Genomic DNA, 26340 nt, shown 5'->3' on the forward strand with positions numbered 1-26340 from the left:
GAAATAAGTAGTAACATTTACAGGAAAGAAAACAAAACCAATGCCCACTATACAGCAAACCCTTCTCAAAAGGTGTAATGAGTAGATACCTACTTCATTGCTGCCTAATTTATTCATCTGGAAAATATAAGTTTCAATAAAAGTTTAAGGAGATAGAATGAATAATCTGAGACAGAGCCTCTGCCCTTTGCTGCAGTGATGGGCAGAATCTGAAGTTATCTGTGCACACCCAGTTGGAGACATGGTCACATTAAAATAATACCTTGCTCACAATAGGGTTGTGCTCCTGCATCTGGCACTCCAGAGCTGAGCTTTACTCCCAAATTATAGGGTTGCTCACTTCTTGGCATGACTCTGGCCAAGCCTCTCCTTTTGACAGAGAAGGAAGTCTTTCTCCCCATTCACTCTTAGCAGGCTTACAGCAGAGAAAAAAATGGCAGTGAAGGAACCTCCTCCTCCTGGCTGAGGGGCTGGAACTGCTGAACTTTTCATTCACAACAGCAAAATTGGCAACTGACATCAGTAGAGGCTCCTTTCGCTGTCAACTAAGGGGAATGACACCTCTGTAAAATGCAGATGTCAGCACATATTTAAGAATTTTTTTTAGTTTTCTGTCAGCTCATGTATTCAATGCTCTGTAGGCTATAGTTTGACCAAACTTTCAAGTTTGATCTTCTTTTTTTTTAGTCATTATCTGCACAAAAAGTGTATAAAATGTGGCCATGTTCCTGAAACCCAGTTTGGAACAAATAGTTTGAGTGGTCAAGATGTAGTATCTATCCATATCTGTCCACTCATTCTTTAAAGAATTTGGTCATTTACTGTGAGAACCCCCTTCAGAGTAGGGCAGAAAAGGGCGATTGAATGTTATTGTCATCTCTCTGAAAGATATATTTTTTTGATCTTTTCCTTCTGTAACTTGTCCTGAATAATAATATGCTGTATCAGAGAAGCATCCATAACTAGCACTTTCTTGCACTAATGGAACTTAAGTCAGACAGCTACTGTTCTCCTTCTGCAGCTATGTTAACCTAGGATATGCACAGATAACAGACCAACCTTTCTTCTCTACAACATTAGCACACAGTTAAAGGAAGAAGAGCAAGGAGAGGGTCAGTAGCTGGTCAGAATTGGTTTCAGATGGTTTGGAATTTTTCAATGAAAAAGCATGTCATGAAAAAAAAGACTGAATTACTGAAAACTTTTTTCTGAGAATTTGTTCATTTTTATTTTTTTTACAAATATCTCTTATTTAGGATGACATTTATTGATTTATTTCCAACAGCAAGTAGCCTAGTAGTTAAAGCACTTACATAGAATGTGAGAGTGATAAGTTTTTCCAGCTAACTTCAGATTTGGATTGTCACAAACTGGTACCTCTACTGTCTTTCTGGACACCATCCTGTGTAAACTTTACAGCTTGCAAATACAGTGACGGAAAGTATAATTTCACAGTTACGGTATCGTTCGGGGACTCAGGTGAATTATAGTCGTCTTCTGGCTCTACTTTCAGTCTTCTGGGACTCTACAAGCATACTTTTAATATACCTATGCTTGTTCCCTGTCTAAAAGGATGATAATGAAGCTATTTCTCTCACCTGCAAAGCAGTTTCTGATTAGCTGGTAAAGAACTAAGTTAATCTGATGGAACTTATTATAAAAATATATTTCATAAGTCAATTCTATAAACAAACTACTAATGTTTTGCCAAAACCCATTCTTCAGGACAAGCCGAAGAGATAAAACTGAAGTCTCCGGACTGTGAAAAAAATAGTCTACAGTATAAGAATGCACCATGTTGTACTCTGAAAGGTAAAGCCAGTTACAGTGTTAGCAAATTATTCACAGTCTAACAAGGACAGAATTTTATACTCCATATTAGGCAAATTTAATAAAAGTGCCTCTACCTAGGTCATAAATTACAAATAATGCATTTTTTTGTCATATTCACCTAAAAATCTGACTCACTAAAGAGGAAGGCAATATCCAGCTTCTTCATGATTAGCTGTTTGTTTCATTTGTAATTCACACGCCTGGCTGTAATATTGAAAAACGCCTCCAATTTGGAAGTCGCTCACTTGGAGCCTAATCCATTTGCAATAGTCTCTTATAATTCCATAGATAATGCAACAACTGCTACTTAAGAATAGGCTTTATAACAACAGATAAACTATTTAAATGTTAGTTGCTACCAGTTAAGATTAACTTGAGATCATCATTAACCTGAAAAGGCAAACTCTCTTTACTAAACAGTATAATTGTAATTTCTGAGAAACCTACCTTGTGAATTTTAAATAGAACCTCACAGAGGTTATAGATTTTTTCAGCTCGTACCCAGTCTAGTGTGCTTACCTATAATACCAAAAGAAAATATTAAAAACATATTTTTCTTTACTTATTTTTTATTAAAATTATGAAAAGATGAAATATAAAAACGATTTCACTAATGTTTATTCTATTGGACACTTTAAAAATATTCAAATGTTACTACACTTAATACCCAGCATTTAAAAAAGACTGCCAAAAAACATTTCATTTTTAAAGAAATAGAACTTACAGGATTCTTATTAAAATTAAAACATATTAAATAATTGCAATTTTTCCTATTATTACTTCAGCATGATGGAAACCTCTTTGTAATGTCTGTGGTGAGGCATATTTATTTTACAAAATGCTAACACAGAAAAATTTCTCAAATTCAGAGTCATTCAAATATACTCCTCAATTTAATAAAAATCTTAAATCAATAGCCCAAGATGTGATCCTAAATTCAGCTTTGAGTTTACATACACTGGAAGACGAGGACCTTAATTTTATATTAAAAATGAAAAGGACTGTATGTTTACAATATCTGACATTAGAAATAATGTCAGCTGTGTGTGTATATTTCTTAATACTAAAAACACATTGAATCACTGAATTTTTTGTTTTCTTTTGATTTTGCTACAGTATTCTGTTGACATTAAAGGCTGCTATAGTCTGACAGTTAGAACGATATTTGAAGTTTTTCTCCCTAATGTCTAGGTCATGGCATAATGTTATTATCTGCTTATTTTAAAAATAGAATCTAGCCTATGCTGTTCAGGAAAAAATATATGAACTTCTAAATATAAAAAATATAACGCAAATATACATTATTTTCATTATGTTAATTAGAGCAAAATCTATTTTTTTTTTTTCATGGTGAATGCACAGGTATGGCTGGCTGTACAGCCGTACGGAGAATGTGACTGAAGTTTCCGGCCCATTATTTTTGACTCTCAAAAGATCTTAATCCTTCTTGTACAATGAGATTTATAGCAAAGTGATGGCTAGTTCATTATTTGGTCTTGAGTTTCCGGAAGGAAAAAAAATTCTTTACATTCTCAGTTAAAAGCACGAGAATTCTCCATTCCTATTAGCGGCTAGACAAGATATAAGAGCAGAAGCACCTGCTTAATCTGCTGTTTATGAAACTGAACTTAGAGACAGGGTATAACTTAAAAGCTGTCTAGACAACTGAATTTTCACTTGGTCCTATCTTTCATTTTGATTCCTGAAGATTAATTTAAACTGCTAGGTTTCTTTGCTACTAATAATGATGCTGCCATGGACAATGGTAACACTGCTATGCCACTAAGTTCACTATGAATACTTCAGAATTTCCCCCATTATCCTGTGGATCTCTTTCATCCTTTGACTCCCTGTAACATCTTATGACTTTTTGAGCAGAGATAGCAAAGGATGATATATCACAATCAGCACCTGTATAAGCCAAGTCTTTCTTTTGCTGTGTATATCAAGGAAAAACTACCATACTTATGGCCAAGAGTGAAATAGTCTGAATATCATAGTGTGTAAGGTTATCAGGAGAACACAAATGACATTTTGAGGGATGTTAAGGAAGGGAAGCAAACATAATACAATGATATGTTGGAATCCAAAGGGACAGTTGACATTATTTATAGTTTTCTCCTTAGAACTATCTAGAATGTCTAAGTTTAAAATGGTATTGTTATAGTCTGCTTTCCTTTGAAAATATCACAAGTAATCATATATTTCTGGTCAATGAGAAAAGCTGGAAAGAACCAGAAGAGGTCACCAAAAGTAGAATACAGTTCATTTGTTTTAAAGGATGTCTCAGTTTATCACGGGCATATCCATCATAACACATTTAATAAGCAGGTCTAAGATAAATGATGTATTGAAATGTATTCCTTACGCAATAAAGAAGTTTTCCTCATTATTGTCTTTTGGAATTGTTCTCTAAATATGCTATATATTGCAATATTTTAGAATTATTTTAAAATTACAAGATATTTACTTTTTAATAAAGCATTTGACGAAATATCTCAAAAAGTTATATTCAGACTGGGTCAGTTAAGATTGAGACATACTTTCATTCATATGAATTTAGGTCTGGCAAAAAGTAAATAATATTGTGAAAATATATGAGAATACGCAGTAGTTATTCAGTCAGATTCCATCTAACTCTTGTTTAATACACGAATTTATAACCAAGGCTAGCTTAATGCTGTTATTCACAACAATATGGTGAAAGTCTAATTATATAGTATTAGAAAGAATGGTATTGCTGAGCATTTTTTAGGTGTACAGCCAACTCCCTAGCTAACTCAGTGCATTAGATCTAATGAAAAATTGTAAAGATTATTGAATACTGGTTTTGCAGATATTTGGTTATATTCATTCCTTCAGAAAGAGTGTTAAATAACACATTCATAAATTGGCAGGTGACACTGAGCTCAGATGAAAGGCTGCGTGAACACCCACAGGATCGCAGGGAATATACAAATGAACTAAGATATAACTTGAAGTTACAACTCTAAATCCATAAAGAGACACTGGAATAACTGACTTGAGTTTCAGAAGTGCTAAGAGTTTAACAGGTACTTTTTACTTCAGTATGAGTTCCTGGGAGGTCCTCATGTTTTTAAAAAAGGCATTCTAATGGATTTAAGAAACTAAACTACATTATTCAAGTCTCCTTGTTTTAAGTGATCTATATCACTTGATATAGATCAAGTGATCTCAATATGAGTTCAGAAGAATGCCCATATTCATAATCTGCTTACCTCTAAACAGGCACATAATTCATCAATTTTTTCTTAAAAATACAGTTAATATTTTAAAATAGGAGAGAGAAAGCAATAAAATTAAAATCATGTTGACATATGCATACAATACATATAGGAAACAACAAACTGAACAAGTTATTCCTTAGAAGAGAATTCTGTAATGACACCCAACAAAACAGACTTCTATGCTTATTCAGAGATAACACTAAAGAATTATGCTATAGACATAGAACATAAGGAAATACAGTCAATATAATTTTGAGGTGCCTATAAGGGAGTATCACACTTAACTAAAAATTGTAGCAATACTATATCTAGACCTAATCTAAAACTCACTGAAGTCAAAGGCAACATACTGTATGACTTCTGTGAACACTGAATCTGATCCTAGAAATTTACAGCACCTAAATAATCTTAACAAATTTGAATATATTTAAAGAATAAAACTTTGGGATAAAATCAAAATAACTTTAATACTTATTACTGGAATACAGAGGAGCTTCATTATCTGACAATTAAGCAGAACTATCCAATCCATCTAAAAAAATTTAAAAAGTAAAGATAGAACAATGAAATACTTTTGGGTCAATCATGTCAGAAAACATCTAGTAATTAAAGATGCCACAACAGCTCCAAAGATATGTTTATTTTAAAACTGGAAGCTAAAAAATGATATTAAACTGTGAGGAAGAGGAAGATATGACAAATGAAACAGTACAACCTCCTCACAGTTACAGTACTTACTTATTCTATGACTATAAAACATTTTTTCTGGAAATTTTCAATTAAATCTCAAGTAGATTGTTATTAAATAAATATTTTTGCAAATTTTGTTCACTGAATAATGTTTTCCCAATTTTTTCTAGGATATGAATTCAGAACTTTTTCAAGATTTAAAGGCTGACAGAAATCTATCAGACCCTTTCAGAATGTAATAAAATAAAGCTTGTATAATAACATAGCCTTAAAAATAAATTTCTATTTATGACATGGATTTTTTCATATTTGATAGTTTGAAAAGTATGCCCTAATTTTAAACTTCAGACATGGCAATCTGTGAATTAAATCTGTAAATCTGTCAAATACAGTCAGATAAGTCACTTCAGGGATGCAGGCAGAACATTCTTTGTCAAATAGCCTTAATGTTTGAGCTTCATCAAGTGAATTATAATCAATGACCTGATCTAGGAGGTTTTTTTGACCTTGGGGAGGTCAAAAAGAGTATATGTCCTGTTTCACAGACATGTATGTTGGCTGGAAAAAAAAAAGAAAAAAGAAAAAAAAGAAAAAAAAAAGAAAAATACTTTCCTTGGCATTCTTGGCTTCTGTGAAAAGTTCAGAAAACTCCTTTCTCACTACCTCACAAACACATCCACTCCACTTCTTTTCATCACTAACATTCTACATTACTCCATCTACTTTCCACTTGTAAACTATTAGGAAATTTTTTACTAATATTTCTACGAATTTGGGTTATGGGTTATTACCAATTTTATATTGGTCCTTTTATATTCCCTTGTCTCCATATCTGTTTCCTAATACTTACATTTCAAGTTTGCTGGAGAAGAGATCTTTTTGTTGAACCTTCTCTGAACGGCAACAAAACACTGATATAGAAGTTCATGACTATAATTATTATGAACTACAGCAATATAAATAAGCAATAATGTATTTGGCTTCAGCTATTTTGCTAATTTCAAGTTACAAGTCACTGAAATTTCTATACAAAATGTAATCTGTGCCTCAGTTTTAAAGTTTGCATTGACCTGAAAGTTGTTAAATACTTCTAATAAGAAAAAAACCCTCAAAGGCAATGACTATCAGTGATACTACTTCAGGAAAATTAAAGGAGAGTCCAGTGACCACTGATGAGCAGAGGCTGAAATAGCATTTAATGGCAGATAACAAAGATACAGGTAGGTGATCACAGAATCAGTAATATAACACAGGATATGGTTCTAGATGTGCTATTGTATATAATAGACTATGATTAATGCATTTATCTAAATGAGACATGGAGAGACTGCTTCCTCTAGACAAACATAACTCTTTTTAAAACATCTGGCAGTTCGTCTCCTGAGGGCCTTCACTATTGTCATATCAAGTAATATTCATATTCACTTTCCACTTTCCTAGTTGTTTCAGAAGAGGTGATTATCTGCCAAACTCAAACTAACTGGTTTTTTGCCTTGAAGAATTTCTTGTCTTGAAGTTAATGAATGTCTACATCATGCAGCAAATTCGGTTTTCAGACTGATTTGAGAACAGGCTGTAGGTTGCTGATTATGCATTAGTTCTTAGATGTCTAGTATATTGCCTTAGGATCAAAATGAATGCTACAGAGAAGGAATTATTTTAATTTATATATACCTGTAATAATCACCACATTTTTTCCTTTGTTTATCTATCTATCTATCCATATATATCTACAGCCTAGAAAGAAATCTTGAGGATGGAGTCTTCATAATAATTTTAAAAGAAAGACTTGATTATTAATATAGCTATTTAAGAATTTTTAAATTTTAAATCAAATTTTCTATATGATGGGATAACAAGAAGGTTTTCTTTATTGGTCATGTTTAAATTCTTGGAATAAATTTCCACTCTTTTTTATGTTACAAAAAAAGAATATCTCCCAGAATTCCTTTGATATAACTGAACTAAAATATTTTTACAGTAAATATAATTATGAGTGGAAACAGCATAATAGTAGCTTACAGAACACACTTGGTAATCACATCTGCTTGCTAAGTTTATTTACATATTGTAACATCTAGAGGGCAATAATTCAGACTCCATCAGCTGCAATAAAAATGCATTCATTTTTAGCCCTTAATTATCCCCTAGAGCCAGCCACGATTACAGAAGAATTGACAAACCTTATTTTGGCAATGACTCAAAGAGTTGTTGCCCCTTGAGTTATCTTCTCTGTAATATTTACAGCACCTACTATATCTTTATCCATTTTCCATAAGTGCAATCTAAAATCTAGTTTCTCGAAATCTGCCAAGTTTTGTTCTGATATTGTTGCATAAAACAAGAACCTCAATAAACACTTCTCAGGTAGATCAGACTGCAGTATAGACATTACAGGTATTCTAGTCTTGGTATTCAAGCTACAACTTCACCATAAGCTCACTGGCTTTATTCAGGAGTGATCTTGATCCAGAATGACTTATATACTCTCAAACTAATTATACTAAAGTGAGTGAATGAGAATTCTGTTACAGAGTGTAAAATTAACTAAGCAGATTGACATAAAAACAATAAGAGGAAATCTTTGAAATGGATGAAGTAAACACAGGCAGTAGATCCACACTTATACCTTATAAACACAAACTACACATTCTTCAGTTCAGTCTCCAGTTATAGGTCAGTTTCCATGCAACTGCTTTCTGACCTTTCACAGTGCAAGCTATTTAAACTCTGGGAACACAGTCATCTAGGTCTATGCATCTCTCTAAACTACAGAAAAGATGCATTTCTAGGGCTAGAGAAGACGACTGTGAAGAGGAAAGTGTGCAGAAGTCATGTAAATTTTACTTCTACTTAAAACAGGAAAATAGGAGATTATTATTTTGATTATTTTTGATACAGCGTCTAGTGACACAAAAAAATGACTTTTTAATACTACATTGCTAAATCTGATACTAAACTGAATTATCTCTTACAGATATTAAAGCTATGATGGGAAGTGTCATAGGTTATGACCTATAAGTCATAGGTATATTTACCTAAAAGACATATTTTGATTACTATTGTTAGGTCTGAATGTAAAAGTGTTTCAATCCATCCTTGATTACTATTGTTAGGTCTGAATGTAAAAGTGTTTCAATCCATCACCAATTTCTGTATATAAAACTCTTCTGCGTATAGATACAGCTGTACACACCATCCCAAATATATGTGACAATATTCCCCTTCCTTATGAACAGGTGCTGGGTTTTGTATCTCTGCGTGAATATCTCTATGTAAATGTAGAACCTGTCATCAATTCACGTTGACAAACCATGAAAACGAAATTTTCACAACTGAAAATAGAAACACTTGAAAATGTGCCTATTATAGTTAAACAAGTCTATGATCTTTTTCCAGCATGGAAGATGTTAAATAACGCCTCTTCCTGAAGAGGACAGAAGACATCATAAAGCCTCTTAAAAAATGACTTGTTCTTCATCATGGAGCTAGACAACTCCTTGATCTACACATCACAGTTCAGTTGCTAGCTGGTTTTTGTTGTTACTCTAGTAAGCAACTCTGTTCTTGATATTTTTTCTTACCAGGACGCTTCCACATTTTTGGAAGCATCATCTGAGAAACTCTTTAAATAGAGTATAAGTAGAAAACAACTCTCTATTGTAGTTTCTCTGAAATTACAAAATCCACATTTGTTCTGTGCTTTTCTTAAATTTTGCCCATTGGTAGCTGTATATTGTTTATTCTGTTGAAAGTTAGAAACTGTATTCATCCCCATATGATCTCTTATACACAAAGAAATAGAGTAAAAGTTGCATCAGATGTTTTTATAAGAAATTATAAGTTATGGATAAGGTCATTACAACTAACTTTATGATTTGTAGATCATCTACGTCATGTACACTACAGTGCTGCGTTGAGAATAGCATAGCACCAGAGAACCTTATCTGAAATAAAACAGAATGGCAAGCATCTAAAGATCAGGCAAGTAACAGCAGTAATATTTTTGTGGTAGAACAGTTCATTTGCTATCGTTCACTTAATGTAGTAAAAAAAAATAATGGGGATAATGATAAGAGCAGCACAATTAAATATCACTAAAAGTAGTGTAAGGCTTCTTGTGGGGATGTATATTTGAAGCTATGAAGTTATTCATGTTTGGATATGCAATATAGAACCAGTGTCAGGATGCCCTATGGGCTGGGGGCTCCCCAGGGCTGGTATCAATGGGGGCTGCCAGCAGAACAGGGATGCCAGGGCCCGTCCCCCCACCCTGAGAGAGCAGGGCACTGGAGGCAGCCAGGGCAGGCCCAGCCAGCTTGAAAAGGTGGCTTGAAATCCAGGTTTGAATTCCAAATGTGTGTGGTTGTTTGTAACTACCAATTTCCTTTTTTTTTTTTTTTAATTTCCTGATATAAAACATTTGTGGTATGATTATAAATATTAGGAAAATTAGTCAATGGGTTTTAGGATATATGTGTTCTGTTATTGATATTGTACACTTAAGTGCATCTTATTACTGGGATCATACTGTGACATAACACAACGAGCAAAGGGGTCACCTTTGTTCTTTTTTTTTTTTGAAAAGCCATTGTTTCCACAAATTTTTTGCACAGAAACACTGTAGAGTGTAGTAGATACTGACAAATAAGATGGTAGAAATGCTGCCATATGTTTATCCTCACTTGCCTGTTCTTAGTAGAGTGCTGAATATAGTAAATGAAGCAGTTTATCCTCAATTGGTATCGTGTAGATGGATAGTTTTAATTATATCAAAAATTTTCCTTCAAAAACAGGTCTGAACGCCATAATTAAAATTCATAAAGGTAAAGCCAAATAAATATTTGGTGTGCTGTTTATTTGCTTAATATATATATATTTTTTTGCACTACAATTGGATTCTAGTAATTGAATAAGTTTTTAGTTCCTCAACTTAATATATAAACATGAATATTCTTTTGCAGAGGAAGAAAAAAAAAGCTTTTTCCAGATGTATTCTCTCATTTTAGGAGAAGTATTATGGCTATTGAAAATTGTTAGTAGTTAATAGGAATCACTGGGTTTAGAATTTCAGTCTAGAGAGAGAATGTTATTGATTGCTTCTGTCTAAGGTTCATAAATAAGGTTCAGAGAATAAGTACTTCACAGAGGTTTGGTAGGTTGCACACATATGAAAAGATTAGATTTTCTTTTGCTTCAGCAGAAGAAATCAGAGGAATGAACACTTTCTGATCAAGAATTAAGAAAGCTGTTTAGTTGTGAACGTATTTTAATTCTACATTTTGTTCTTTGTGGTGTATTTAAAGCAATGGCTCTCTGAAAGGAGAAGGAGAGCATAACAAGTTTCCCTGTGTTATTTAGGGGCCATTTTTAAGAGTTCCGAATTCTGCAGTTCACTTATATTCCATTCTTTTAAATTAATTTCTAGTGTTTTACAATAGTATTAGATTAAGTCATCTGTTGTGAAATACAATTCTAGCTCCTAGATATGGAAATAATCAAAGCAGGATGTTGTCACTCATTCAAACTACATTTAGGGTTGGATTGTCTGCAATTGTTCAATCTCTAGCCCGTATGCAAAATTCACAACTTTAGTATGAATGGTATATTTCATGATGTGAATGTCTTTAAGAAAACAGAATAACTACCATGTTATTCTGAGGCACCTGGAAAAATGCCTCAGAATAAATGTAAGATAAGAAATTTTGGCTATAACCAAAACCAGAAAAGAATCTGAACTTAACAACTTAAAGAAGTAAAAAAAAATTTTCCTATTAAGAATTCCTTGAGATATGGTAAAATTTTCAAAGGACCTTGAAAGAGGTTAGATATCTAAAGCTTATTGAAGTACAGTGGCATCTATGGCTTTAACTGCTTTTGAAATTTCAGCTGATAACTCTACTGGGTAGGAAAAAAAAAAAAAAAACTAGACATAACAAACAGGTTTCCATCTACCGTGAATCATCTCCAGAAAGGCTTTTTTTTTTTTTTTTTTTCTCGTTTTCATTTACCGGTGGAGTGCTGAAAATGTAGAAGGATGAACCCTTCAGTGCCAGAAACTTGAATTTGTAGAGCTGAGATGAATCAGTTCCTTCGAATCTCTCATTTACCCATCCCATATGTATGACCTGCAAAACAAAGTCATTGCAAATTAAAGCTCATTTTTCCAGTGAGGCATAAGATAGACCTGAATAGGTCAAATCTTTCCACAGGGAAGAGTGTCTTAGGTTTAGATATATCATCCCATTATTCTAAATTACCTTCCCGCTGCTATCACACTCTTAAAGCTTTTAACCATTCCAATGTGTCAGAAGTCCTTGAGGAGACATAATCTATATTGTACAGGTTTTCTGAATACTGATCCTATTCCAGGCAGCAAACTTATACCCATTCTAGTGTGCTGTGTGCCTGCCCCAGGCATAGAGGAAAGGTAGAATGTAACATGTAAAAATTAAGCATATCATAAAACCAGGTGTTCTATATGGTTAATCCAACCATATTATGTTCCAAAGATAATCACCTTTTTAAAAGTCACCTATCTATGTTTCAGCAGACTCTCATTTTAAATGGCAGAAAAACTAGTTGTACTAAAATAGTACAGCCAGTACTCTGGATTCTACTTTACCTTTAAGACACTCAAAAGCTGAACATAGTAGAACTTCTGTGACATACACCACTTAAGAGAGACATCTGAATAAATTACAAGATTTATCTGAAACCAAATAGCTTTCTGTACACTCACCTTTGCCATTGTTAACAAAGTGTCTTTATCACATTGATTCCTTGAGAGTTTATACATTTTTTGCATAAGCTTTACCATATGAGAAGGATAGGTGCTCTATTTTGTAGTAGAATTAAATGCTGTTTCACTCATACACAACTTTGTTCTAACAGTATTACAACATGTCCCTTCAAATTTTAGATACGGTTATGTTAAGAAAATATAAAATTCTGAAGTAAGACTGCATGCTTCCTTTCTGAGTTAAACGTTAATATAAGAAGCAATAATGCCGTAGTGTGGCAGTGGAATATCATGAATGTAGCTGCTCATGGAAAATAACCTTAATGCTTGCCCAATGAAGCCTAGAACGTTTAAGAGGAACGTTGAAATAGTTACCTAACTCTAAATACAGTGATGCATGGATCTGAAAATACAGCTATTGCTGAGAAGCTTGCTATTTTTCAGTTAAGGCTACACTTCTGAAAAGTACTGGATTATGTAGGAGCGCAAGATAACATCATCAAAGAAAAAAGTCTTAGAACTTTGAAAAATTTGTTTTTGTTTTTTATTTGATGATAATTCCCAAGAAACGTCAGAAACTGATTAATAGTTTATTTCATTTTTTTTCCTTTTTTTTCCCTTGCTACTTAGCTTCAGATTGTCAACAGAGTTTTATTTCTATCTTACAAAAGAAAATAAAAACTCATCCAGAAAAACTAGCTGGTATGTTATAGTTCAATGTGAACTTTAATAAAAAAGAAAATACCTTTAAAAACTTTGAGAAAATACCTTTAAAAACTTTGAAACCCTTTCAAATCACAAGGTTATAGTTTCTATATTTACACTCTTACCTAAGTATTAAAGGTGACAGTCAAAAAAAAGTCTTGTGGCATTTCTTGGCTTTTCTAAAAGACATCTATTCTTACATCACCTTGGTCCATTTTTCTTAATGAAAATGTGAAAAAAATCAACAAGAAGCCATTTGTAGATCGATTTAAAAAGCAGAGAATATCCCTGTAGAAAATTTACCAAATATATAAAGTCTCAGTACATACATACGTTTAGAGAAGGAAACATAGTACGGCTAGAAGGTATGTAAGGTTTTAATGATTGGTTGTTTTAGAGTTTTCACATATTTAGGAGAAAAGCAATATTTGAGCTAATTTAGATGAAAATTGCTGCAGTGAGATACTGTCTACAGGAAGAAGTAAAGTCAAGCTACATGTCTGAAGAATGATTGCTAATGGAAGATTTGGAGTGACCTCAACGTGTTTAGAGCTGCATTACTGTTATTTCAATTAATCGGGGATAATAAAAGGGGAAACAAGAAAGTAAGTGTTAATGAGTATGAAAGAGAAAACAGAAAGGCCAATGCAAACCAAAGAGACAAAGGAAAGGACGTTCAAGAGGAGAAAGACACAAATAGAATAAGACAGAAAATAATGAAACAAAATAAATTTGAAATTAAAATGAAAAGAACTAAAGAAAGGACATTATATAGGTGCGCAGAGAAGGAAAAATCAAGGAGAAAAATAAATCTAAGAGAAAAAAAATAAAGAAGATAATATACCAAATTTATAATCAGCTATAAAGAGACAAAGTGCTTAAAAATTAAAGGAAAATAGAAGAATTTTCTTTATTAGAATTGGTGCTTAACTACCATATGCAAATACAATTATGCATCTTTATAACAAATAAGAGAAAAAGATCTAACTTTTTTTTTACTTTCTCTCCACCTCTCCTTCTTATTGACCATGTGAATGGGTAAAAGAATAAGTATGCAGTTCAACAGAAATCTGTATGGAAAAAACAACCAAATATTGGCACTCAATAATAAGCTGCTTGTGGTTGATAAGTAAGCTAGGAAGATTTTGATTAGACCATAACTTCCCATTTGAAATTTTAAAGAGCGCTGATTTGGCATTACACTACAAACTACCCCTTTTCAGCAATACTTTTACCACTCCTTTCCTATACTGCCTAATCAATCTGAGACTGCTATTTCAAACCGCATGGAAAATCATCCATTCATCATTGTTGTGTTATTAATTTTCTAAAATGTTCCAATATACTTTACAAAAATTCCTGTAGGAACAAAATGCGCAATAGCATTCATTATGAAGAAATAATATAAGTCACTAACAAAATGTAATCCAATGATAGCAGATGGATGAACGTTCTTATTTGCGCTTACTGTTTTCCTACAGCACTAGAGCATCTAGATGACTGGAAACTTAACATATGTTACATTTAATAAAGTCATCAGTACATTTTTTATGTAGTACTGTTAGCTAAATAGCTATGAAAAGTAAATGAAGCAAAACACTCAAGGGGAAAACAGTTAAAGAAAATCAAGTAGATATCTGATGCATGAAAGGTCAAAACAGATGGGATTGAATGCTCATTTAGTTAAAGAGGGAGAAGAACGTACAATAGAAGCCAGCCTTGACTGCAAGTCAAAAACTAACGTATCATAAACCATCATGGAACAATGCAAAAACAAAAAAGCAAAGAGAAGTTATATATATTGCTCTAGGTTTAGCTTTAGTCCTTTTTTTTGGTCTTTTCCAAAGCAAGAGGTAGACTGTATATTCTAACTCGTTTTCGGTGGGTAGGGAGGATGAATGGATTTTTCTATACCTTTGTGACTTGCAGGCCTCTCATGTACATAATGATTATGAAAATAATAACTTTTCAAAAAAATTGGAAATGCTAGAAGATTCAATGCATTACATTAATGGCTTCCAGTGTATTTAATTGAATTCATTTCTATCAGAATGACATATTTAAAATTTATTTAAAATAACATGCTCTAGGGATGAAACTACAGAAGAATTTAGAAATGATGACTCTCAGTATTTTTCACATGCTTCAGTCTCAGAGGGGATTTTATAAGTCCAAGCTAGGCACAACTAGAACACCACAAATATCAACATGTCCACATTAACCCATAGAAAACCATGAAGATGGGTAGGTGTCTGAATTCATTTATCTTCCCGGGGGCTGGCTGTCTGTGTCAAATTTGGATTTAGAGTCCTTTGGGTGGTAACAATTGTTTCAAACACAAGATTGCTGGTAAAACTGGGGCTGATGCCAGCCAATTTTTTCATAAGGGCCTGTTGGTAATTTCATAATAGCAATAGCCTTCATTTTCATGTTAGGATCTAAAACATAAAATTTTCTCTTGAGAACAGTTATCAATAAGATACCTTTGAAAACAATCCTTTTTTGAATGCAGCACGAAGTGATACACCTATGTCTGCCTTTTATACAGTAGCTCAGTGTAATGCCCAACCTGTTGGTCAAAGTTTGAATTCTGTGGCCCTTCCCACTAGCACGGTTGCCCACCACGTGATATAAATGCCTAGTGAGTAGTATACATATAGATCAGTGTCCGTGGCTAAATGTCAGATATGGTTCCCTGGGGCAGGTGCAACCAAAATTAACAAAGGATGCACAGCTGTACTAAGTCTGGACTATTCAACTCTCAGCTTCTTGTCCAGAAATGGTATGTCAAAACAGTTATTACAGCCCATGTTGCTCTCTTTGATGACATCTGAGAGCCTTTCGGGAAAGAAGATCCAAACAGAATCATAGAATAATTTAGCCTGACAGGGACCTCTGGAGCTCATCTAGTCCAACCTCCTGCTTGAAGCAGTACCAGCGTAGATTAGGCTACTCATGGACTTATCCAAATGAGTTTTTAGTATCAACATGAACAACATAACATAACGTAACACAATTAATATAATATCTTTTTTTTTTTTTGAATATCCATCAAAGATGACGATTCCACAACCTGTCTGGGCAATCTGCTCCGGTGTTTGACCAAATTGCCAAAAGTTTCAATATTTGCACTTATTCAGATGTTCTTCTTTTGGGAGACCATATCTGGTGTAACGGTTAGTGAGCTGGGCAGGAAGAGTTCTGAGTTGCTTCGTCAAATCTGGAGATCATGACAACCAGCTATCAGCAAAATAAGACTCAGGTTCTTTAAATGCTTTAAATCTTAAGGATACTTTTCCTTTCAGTTCAATCTATAGAAAATGTTTTTGAAATCAAACCTAAATTGTTTCGTCTTGACCTCTTAACTTTTTTATTTATATTTTTCCTCACAGTTCCTCTTGCTAGTTCTCCTAGTCACTATGCTTCTGTTTCTCCACAGCGTATGTCCTGCAAGAACTTAGAATTAATTTAGAATTAATTGCAGCCTGAATCTGAATCTTGTCGTTATTTTTACCTAATCAGATGTACTTCTTTATTCATGCTGTACAGTCGTTCCTCTTCTCTCTCATAAAGTAACATTCATATCTCAATAGTTCATGGTCAAACCTTATTTAATTAATGTGATTCTCGTTCTTCCACATTAGCAGATGCCATATTCTTTTACATACGCCTGTATTTTTTTTTTAAATCAGTGGGACTACTTGTGCAGCAGGAACCTAAACTAAATAACAGTGGAAAACTCAGGTCCTAAGTCACTGTTTTCTTAAATTTCTGGGTTTTTTTTTTTTTTTTGATCAAAATTATAACCCCCATAAAATGAGCTTAAAAAATTCCTCCTCACCAAATAAAGACTTAAATTTCTTCTTCTGCTGTTCTGGAAAATAAAAAAAATATATATTTCAATCTATAGCTGTTGCAAAAAGGTCCTCAAAAATAAAATTCAGTCTGAAAATTTACTCCCAGCTTACTTCTGCATGTTATCCTCTAATCAATCACATGATAATTCTACTTAAAAGTATGTTAACATAATTTTAATTGGAGAATAATCCTGAAGGAGGCGGATTGATCTCATAGTGTGAATTCAGTGAAATCACAGTTCTGTAAAACTGAGTGGAAAAGCAACGAGTTCTAAAAGCTATGAAGAGGAGCTCCCTGTGCAGATCCTCTAGATTCTTTCCCACAGTCATAAGGCAGGTATAAACAAAGAAAATTGAGAGATAATATAGAACTAGAAAAACTACAGAAAATCACAATATGGATGTCCAGAAATAAAGACAATAAATTTATGGTAGGTCAGCCTGGAGAGCAGAAATTGAAAAGAGAGTAGGGAGAGGTCTGAATGGTATAGAAAGAGAGAATAAAGAACAATTGTTAATAATTTTTTCATAATCTAAGAGTTTATGGAAGCTCAGTGAAACTATCAAAAAGGTAGCTTAACCGTAGAACATGATTTTTCACCAAAAACAGAATTACACTGATCCATTCACTGACAGAGAAACCATAGACCAGACGACAACTAGCAGTTGTGCTCAACATATTAGGGTAAGAAATGCTGTTTAAATATCGTATTTCACATGCTTAGTTCTTCAGTAGAAACTACTAGTCAGTCTTTCAGATAGGATTCCTTAATCTGAATCATTTTAGAATTTCTAGAAACAAATGTCTGGAAGTCTTCCAACTTCAAAAGAGTAAACTAATACAAACTATTTCATTAACACAAACATTTTCCACTCTAAAGAGAGAAAAATGGAACATATAAACATCAAGACACACTGTGAAATGTGTTTGTTTTAGGGGGCACAGTGAGATTTTTGAAATATGTTCAGAAATGCAGCAAGAATAATCAGAATTATATTATGCATTGATATGATTCCATTAAGTTTGGCAAATTTCTTAACCTTATTATCTACAGTTTCTTGATCTCCAAAATCAGTATAATAGTAATAATTATTTACTTCACAGAGGAATTACATAGTAACGATCTAACTAGAGGTTCAACTGTTTAAGTGCTTTAAAGTGGTGCTTATTTGTTATAGTAACTTTTATTTTCAGTGAAAGCCTTGAGGTCCCAGAAAAATCTCTGAAATAGATCAAGGGAATTTCATTAAGAATTGCATAACTAACCTCCCGAATAAATAAAGTAAGAATAATCACAAAGGAAGGTTTCAATTCTGTCTTTTAGTGGTTGCACTATGTTCAAAGGAGTTTAGTCATGCTCTGTTTCTAGATATTTAAGCCCTAACATTGTAGCTTGCAAGAATCTAACTTTTGGAGACTAACAGTTTGGAGAAACTAAATTTATCAGTATATGATATACTTATAAAACATTTTTCTCTAATTTAAGAAAATGAAGAAGAGAAATTGATCGTATAAGAGTCTGTGCAGTGTTTTTTTGAATCTGCAGCATGAAGCCAAGAGTACATGGCATGCCTAAGGCAGCAGTTCTGCTATGAGGAACAGTGGGAAACTCCTTCATACTTGTAAAGTTCCTTATTCAGAATTATGTTCATATAATCATCAAACACAGAGGGAAAGAGGCTTCTGAGAAATTGTTTAAAACTCTCTCTGAAATGCAGGACCCATTACGCCTATTTTACTTCTAAAAGAAGTCTTCTTAACCTCTTAAGGACCTCCAGTAATGGAGACTCCACAATTTATCCCAATAATCTATTCCAGAACTTTATCACCTTTACTAGAGATGAAGTTTATTCCTCATGTCTAACATGAATCATCTGTGCTGTAACTACAATTTAAGAATTTTTTTTTTTTTTGCCCTCTCCATTAAAGACTCAAATTGCTTCATTCTTAGAGGAGAGGAAATAGAAACTCCTTCAGCTCATAACTGGAGCAAAAATTCCATGAATCATAATAAGTAACTTGTGTAACATCATTCCTTGCTTCTTTCCACATGTCATTCTCTGACCAACCATATAAGGATATTTATTTTCTTCCACTCTGCAATATCAAGTTCTTTCATACCTCCCTCTCTGTCTTCTCTTCATTAAGCTACCTTTCCACAGAGGCCAAGGAAAGTCTCTGGGTAACATCTTTTTTGTTGTATGGTGCACAAAATTAGATGGAACACTTTGCCCTTTGCATGTTTTGCAGGGTATACTCACCTATATATAACATATAGCCCAGAATGCTTGCCTCTTAATCAAAAGTCACAAAGGAGTCATTGTAGCTATGGTACGCAGCTCTGGCCTGAGGTTAAACTGACAAGGTAACAATACGAGAAACTGCTGGACATTGCACACAATGTACAGGCAAAAGTGGTCGGCCAACTTCAGGCTTGCACTACTAAACTAATAACACAATAATGGGATAAACTGGCAGGCAAAGTAGGTGACAGGGAAGCATCGGGAACTCCCCTTGGGTAAAGAATATCAGAAGAAAGAGAGGTGCTGGCTTACTGAGGGTGTGGAGGATCAGTGACTAAGGCTGAAATAACCAAATAAGAATGTAAAAATGCGAAAAATAGGGACTTATGAGGAAAGAGTAAAAAGCGTGTGGGTTGCTTATTTGGAAGGGAGAAAAAGAGAATATAAGGTAAATCATGTGACTGGGACTTTTGAGGGGTTCCTGCTAAACAGCTCTGTGCCTGACTACCACAGCCTTGTATAATAATAAACCTGTTGTTTTTCTGACAACATCATGTGTGTCTGACTATCTTCTGCAGTCAGAAGCACGTGGAATGCCCTCCCTAATGCTAGCAAGGCGACAGAGGATGGACCGAACCTGCCCAACAGAGTTTATGTCCTCAAACACTCTTTGGAAGCATGAGTTGTTCCCACAGTCTCTCATAAGTATTTGTTGATTATTCTTGCTTATGTGCCGTACCATAACTGGCTTTCATCCTTTTTCTCGGACTCATTCGTCAATATGCCAAGATCATCCTTACGTTTAATGCTGTCTTTTACAGCTTCACGTCTACAAAACCAGTAGATACACTTTTGCTGATACATTATAACAAAAATATTCAAGTGAATTGGATCCAGGAGGGACCTGTTCAGGACTCCATCAATATGTGATTTAGTTTTAAAAGTGAACCACTTACATCTATTCTTGGATTATCCCACAAAGTTTGTGCCAGAAAACCTGGATAAAACTTGTTTACAATACTCTCCTGTCAAGAAGTGTCAGAAGCTTTACTGAAGTCAAGATATGTCAGCAACTGCTTCTCACTCATTCACAAGATGGGTTATCCTACCACAGAAGGAAATTAGATTAGCTATTCACTACTTATTCTTGACAAATCCTTCATGACTACCATTCATCTGCTTGTTATCCTTCAGCTGTATACAAATGTTCAGCTTATTTATTTCAGATTTTTTTTTAGGATTTGAAGTTAAGTTGACCAGTCTCTAATTCTCCAACTTCTCTTTCTTTTCAATAACAGTCACTGTGTTTGCCCTTTCCCAGTCTTTTATCTGTCAGCTGGCAGTCATAAATCCCCTGAGATATCCTGATAATAGCTCTGAGACTACTTTGACCATTTTTTCACAAATCACCAGGCATTGAAAGCATAAGTACCACCAACATTTTCCTTCATTTTGTAACCTGCGATCTTGCCATATTTTGCTAGCATTACTTGCAATAACCATTTGTTGCAGCTGACCTTTTAGTGAAGGCTGATCTCTGATAAACCGAGTACAAGTAAACATCCTTGGTCATCTTCTTGCTATTAATGAACTTACAGGGTAATTTTTTGTTACCTATACATCTCTTGCTGGTTACATCTTAATCTGTGTCCTGGCCTTTTGGGTACATGCTATTCTTTTATAATTATTGTATTCCAGAGGTCAATGAAGAGCTCGTGACTTAGGCAGGCAAGTAACTCTGTTTCTTCACTGAAGATATATGTCAGAAACAAAACAAAAGAATGATTCCAATCCCAGTTAATTCAATTAGCATGTTAGTGTGCCCTTTGTAGGCCTTGACTCAGGTTGCAAAGGCCAGTGAACAGCTCTGGAAGAATATTGTCAGAGGATTCAAACGCATGTTATGGATTGGTGATACTGTAGCAGAAACACAGGTTTTGTGTAATATAGTGGAGGTTTCACAAGTGCAGGGCTGCAGATGAGAATATTTGAGAGATCACCATGCACAAGCCAGGTAAAAGACACAATTTAAGCAAGGCTCCAACTTCATGAAATTTCCTTCATGCTCTAAATCACCGACTGTTATAAATATTGAAACTCATGCAATCACTACAAAAGAGTAAATGCAATATACATATGCATGCAATGGCAGGGAGAGAGTTCACCTTTTCCTCCAACTGCAAAAAACCAAAACAAACAAGAAAAGAGATGTAGGAAACTCTGAAAATCTGTTTTATAGCATATCAAATAAATTATACATAGTTTTGATTAATATCTAACCAATATTTTCTTATTTATATTGAGAAGAAAAGGTATTGCTTTAGTGGTGGATGGGAAATGCTCATATTAGTCTTAAAAAAACAGCAACCTTGCAAGTATTTTTTCTGTACAGAGAGAATCAGTTAATTTACTGTTTCATAAAAAATATGCAGCAATCCAGTGGTTCGTATCTTTTTGAAAATTGAGTCACAAATCTAACTACTTATTGATAACAGAATTAAGTGCTTTCAAGTCTCTAGAGCGCTGTAACAATTTATATTAAGCAGAATCAAAAGTTACAATGTTTGGACAATGGTAGCTGTAAACATCCTCCACACTCAATAAAATAACGTACAACCTGGTTCAATCTCCCTATCTCCTTCCAGAACAACAATCATCTGCTCTAAAAGTACCCAGTGCGCAGATGTCTCATGCTTCTAATCACCTGAGGTCTACACAGGTTATATACAGTGTTAGGGCTACGGCAGTGGTAGTTATTTGTATACCTGTCAAATTTTTACAATTCATCCTTGACAGAGACTAACTAGCATGCCATGGTCTGGGATAACTAGCACTCTCCCAAAAATTTCCAAGAACAGTTTGGGATTTAAGCACTGGCAAAAATGAATTTCCAACAGTTTAAATTCCTTCCCTGTTTAAATGCCTGCTTTGGAGGGAGAAGAGACGTTAATAGCATGAATGTAGCCAGACCATGCCAATTAGCTTGACGACCCGGTACCGTTTAATTTAACATTATAAATATAGCTATAATAATTCCAACCGTTGCTACCACTACCTTTGCTACTACCTCTTCCTAACTTTGGACCTTATACGCAGGGCCAAGTGCAAACTTTTTGTTTAATGTCTTCTTTGAGCAATGAGACTCAGAAATAGAGCTGTTTTAGATCTGGGAACCATTAGTTCCATCCCTTCACCCTACAATTTGCTTAGCTACATGCCCATGGAATTCATCTTGTTCTGGACTCCCAGAGTAATATTTCCAGTTAAATAAGTTAGGGATAATATGAAAAGAAAGCAAGAAACCTAGGTTTAGCAAACTAGTTTTGTATGTGTTGACTCCAAATCCTAGTATATTACACACCTATGAAAAAGAGAATCTGAATGGAACCTCGCCTGATCTGATCTCATCCTTTTTGAAAGCTTAGTTTGGATTCTAAATGCAATGAAGAAAACTCGTGGCAACTGACACAATAATGAAACTGAAAGACTCTATTTAATTCTTCAGGAATGTCCATACTCAAAAGGAAGGATAAATCTGCAACTTCCACAGAATTTACTTAAGGTAGCTCTTCAAATTACCTCCAGTCTCTCAAGCTTATTACTTCTCTATCTTTTAAATCAATTGCATTAACAAGAGTAAGACAAGTTTGCATGCACATTATGTCAGCCACAAGATTAGGCTCCTTTAATCTGGGGCAGATCAAATCTTCTGTTTTCAGTTATTACTGTAAAGCTTTCTTTCATGAGTTTAAAGACTTCACTACTTTGTGTTTTGTATAGATATATGTGTGTGAGTGTGTGTGTGTGAGAGAGAGAGAGAGAGAGATTTACTTTTTACGTGAACAACTTTTAAGGCAAATTTTCACAGGAAATTTTTAAGTCTGTGTTTTTAATGTTTGCTCCTTTCCTATTTTAATATTTGCTTCTTTTATTTACTAGATCTACCCAAATTCTATTTAAACTTTATTTTCTTCCATCTTTTGGCAGAGAATACTCCTGTTTTTGTCGCTGTCAGTCCTGCCTTAATTTTGCCATTCCAGAAATTAATGTTCTAATTGCATCTTTTCTTTCTTTCACATTCTGAATGTAAAAAGGGTGATGGATTTGTACTGCTTAACTTTAAACATCTACCTTAGATGATAAGTTAAGAGACTACTCTTCTTAGGACCCCAGTATAGTCAAAGCAGAAGGAGAGGCTCCTATAAAGAATCATTTAAAACACTTATATATTCCACACTTGAATAACACTCTAGAAAAGAATATTTTTCTGTGCTAACTCTATAGGTAGCTTATAGAGACTACCTTATCAATTTGAGAAATCAAATTAGGCATCTAATCTTGGGTTGCATGACTGTCCTCAATATTTTTTTACAAATTGAGGAAGAATATTTCTTCCCTTTCATAAAGTATCACATTTCGTGTACAAAAATTGAGATGAATAGACTTTAAAAGAATAGAATCAACCATTTGACGTCATCCATTAATGCAAAAAGGCTTATTCTTATATCATCTTCATTTACCTTATAGCTCTTAACGTCTCGAACCAAAGCTTTTAAATCCAACCCTTCAAGCTGTCTGCATCAACAAAGGATCCTTCCAGTGCTCCTGTGCTTAATTTAAGAAAGAGCTTCCTAACAGCAGACGTTTTTATGTCGATTAGTACTTCTATCTTTAATAAAATATAAGTTGGAATTCCATTTTCAGCTTTTCATGTGAATACTACAGTATAGCAAATATGGCATTTCTTTGACTTCAGTACTACTGCAGCTCCAAAAAAGTTATCGATTCAGCTACATAAAACAGATTTTGGAACATATATCATTATTAATCATTAGTAATTATACACTAGCAGTTATACCATACTACAGGTAGGTAAGCAATTACAGGGAGTAATTATCATTTATCAGTATTCTTCATTTCTTTAACTTGTAGATGATTAAATATATCATTACATATTAAAATGTTATTCAGGTATCTACTTTTTCATGTAAACAGTTACTAAAGTAGTAGGGAGTTCATCCAACAACATATATCCAAATTCAATACCTTTCCCCTAGCACTCATAACCCCCCCTTTTTTTGTATCAGTTTGATTAATAATGAGAAGAAGAATGGGCTCTTTTTTCCTGAGTAATGGTTGAACACCACATTGAGGCAATGATACCAAAAAAATGTGAAGTTCATTAGTTTTATGACATAAATTTCAATTTATTTTCCAGAATTATAAAATTAGCCTGGAAAAAAGATAAAATTATATTTTCCAAATAAATGAAAAAAAGAAAAAAACCTTTGCATTGCCACAGTAAGAAGACTTCCCAGTGCACTAAATTTGCCTGGATCTTCAGGATATTTGCCTAGATAGAGGTGCAGCAATATTGCATCAGGCTCCCCAAGCTCCAAAAGCCCTAGACAAATGGTTACTGCAAACGTGTAGTCTGTACAGCACGACACATCCAAAGGAGATTGTATTTGCAATACTTTCCTGGGTTATCTGTGCATAAAAATGTGATGTAGATACAAGGTTACATAATTTGTCAGACTCACTGCAGCTATAGGAATGAAAGCACATAGTATGTTTTCCAAGACATATTTGTAAGTTACAATGTCTCCTTCTTTCATTTAGATCATGGTTCCACCTAATCCAGTGATAGAGCCTTCTTTTTTAATTTTCCTTTATTTCTATTTTTTAAATCTACAGTTAGGGTTTCTGCTCATTCCTGTTGATTAGTGAGAATCTGCTGTGTTAACTATGACATTTCAGAATTTAAAACAGATTTTCCAAATGTATTTTTAGAATTTGCAAACCGGCTAAATGTCTGTATGTTAGCTCTACAAATTTTGCAACTTAAAATAATGACTAGAATTAGAAAAATTAATAACTTTTGCTTTAGGAATGATGAATATATCTGGATAATACAATTTAAGTCTTACCTGGTCTGAGGCAGAACAGCATTTATTTGCCATTTTCATCTATAGGACAGAAATGGAAGAATACTCAGAATTATTAATATTCTGATGCTAAGAGCTATCATGAGGCAATTAGCACTGACATAGTGCATGTACACTTGTATTAGTGCTTCAGAATTATAAGAAATTAAATATTTTCAGTTCAGAAATACTAGATCATAATTATACAAAGCCTAGAAAATAAAGGACTCAAAAGACAGGAAACTTTTCATCAGAGTTTTCAAGAAATCCTTCATAAAGAATTGACTTTATGAATTTTACTTTGCTACTACTGTACTATAGATATCTCACTTAGATCTTAGTTAAACAATTGTTTAGGCAGATCTGTAAATTAGACACGTACTCAAATACTTCGTGAAACTGAGGTCGTAGCGTGTTCCAGAGACGAACGGAATTTTGTTAAGGATTTCCTTTCACTCAGTATAAAGTTACATATCTTTCTTTTTTCCTCGCTGTTTAGGCAACGAAGAGGTGTGCTGATTTTGGCTTTTCTTGGTGGTCATAACTGGCACAGATGACTGCTGAACAGACCCTGACAAATCCTTCTTTAAAGTGAAATACTTCTTAAAGTGAAATATTAGTAACAGTGAACTAAAGCTATGGGATTTAGACACAAAAAGTTTGTATGACTACAAGGAAAGTCTCTCCTATATGAAGGTATAGAACCTGCAAATATTCACACAGCTGATGAGTACTTCCAAACAATCTTGTCATCACAAAGCATTTCCCCTCATTTTATTAAAAAAAAGAAAAGCCTGTGGTAATGATCAAAAGCTACAATTACACTCAGAAAAAGTTACCGTTGCCAGTGAAAAAGAGCAGAAAAAATCCAAGGCTATCACCAACATCCTGGCAATAGCAGGAAATTTGCGAGACGAAATCTGTTCTGGGAATCTCGGAACCAGAGCATGCCTGCAAGAGGCCAACAGGCCTTGCAATACGCTAACAACACTGGCCTCAGGTCTTGTTGGGCTTTGTCTGGGTCTGTCTTGGGATATATGGAGCTGTGTTACAGCGTGCAGTTGTGGGGTGTAATGTTTTATATATATATATAT

General features: G+C 34.0%; 1 protein-coding gene across 11 annotated transcripts in view; it reads right to left on the minus strand.

Annotated features, from left to right (window-relative positions):
* The window catches only part of SNTG2 (syntrophin gamma 2), a 285354-nt gene that overhangs the window by 36282 nt on the left and 222732 nt on the right, over nt 1-26340 (minus strand). For 9 of the 11 annotated variants that reach the window (XM_068937274.1, XM_068937273.1, XM_068937268.1 and 6 more), the window contains 3 exons: nt 25250-25288; nt 11783-11899; nt 2281-2352 (listed from right to left, as the gene is read on the minus strand). In XM_068937274.1, coding sequence (XP_068793375.1) covers nt 2281-2352; nt 11783-11899; nt 25250-25288 — 228 coding nt within the window. The remainder of the gene's footprint in view (nt 1-2280; nt 2353-11782; nt 11900-25249; nt 25289-26340) is intronic. The other 2 variants (XM_068937267.1, XM_068937272.1) reach the window with 1 other exon arrangement.

This window comes from Struthio camelus, chromosome 3, assembly GCF_040807025.1.
Source record: "Struthio camelus isolate bStrCam1 chromosome 3, bStrCam1.hap1, whole genome shotgun sequence".
Classification (NCBI taxonomy): Eukaryota; Metazoa; Chordata; class Aves; order Struthioniformes; family Struthionidae; genus Struthio; species Struthio camelus.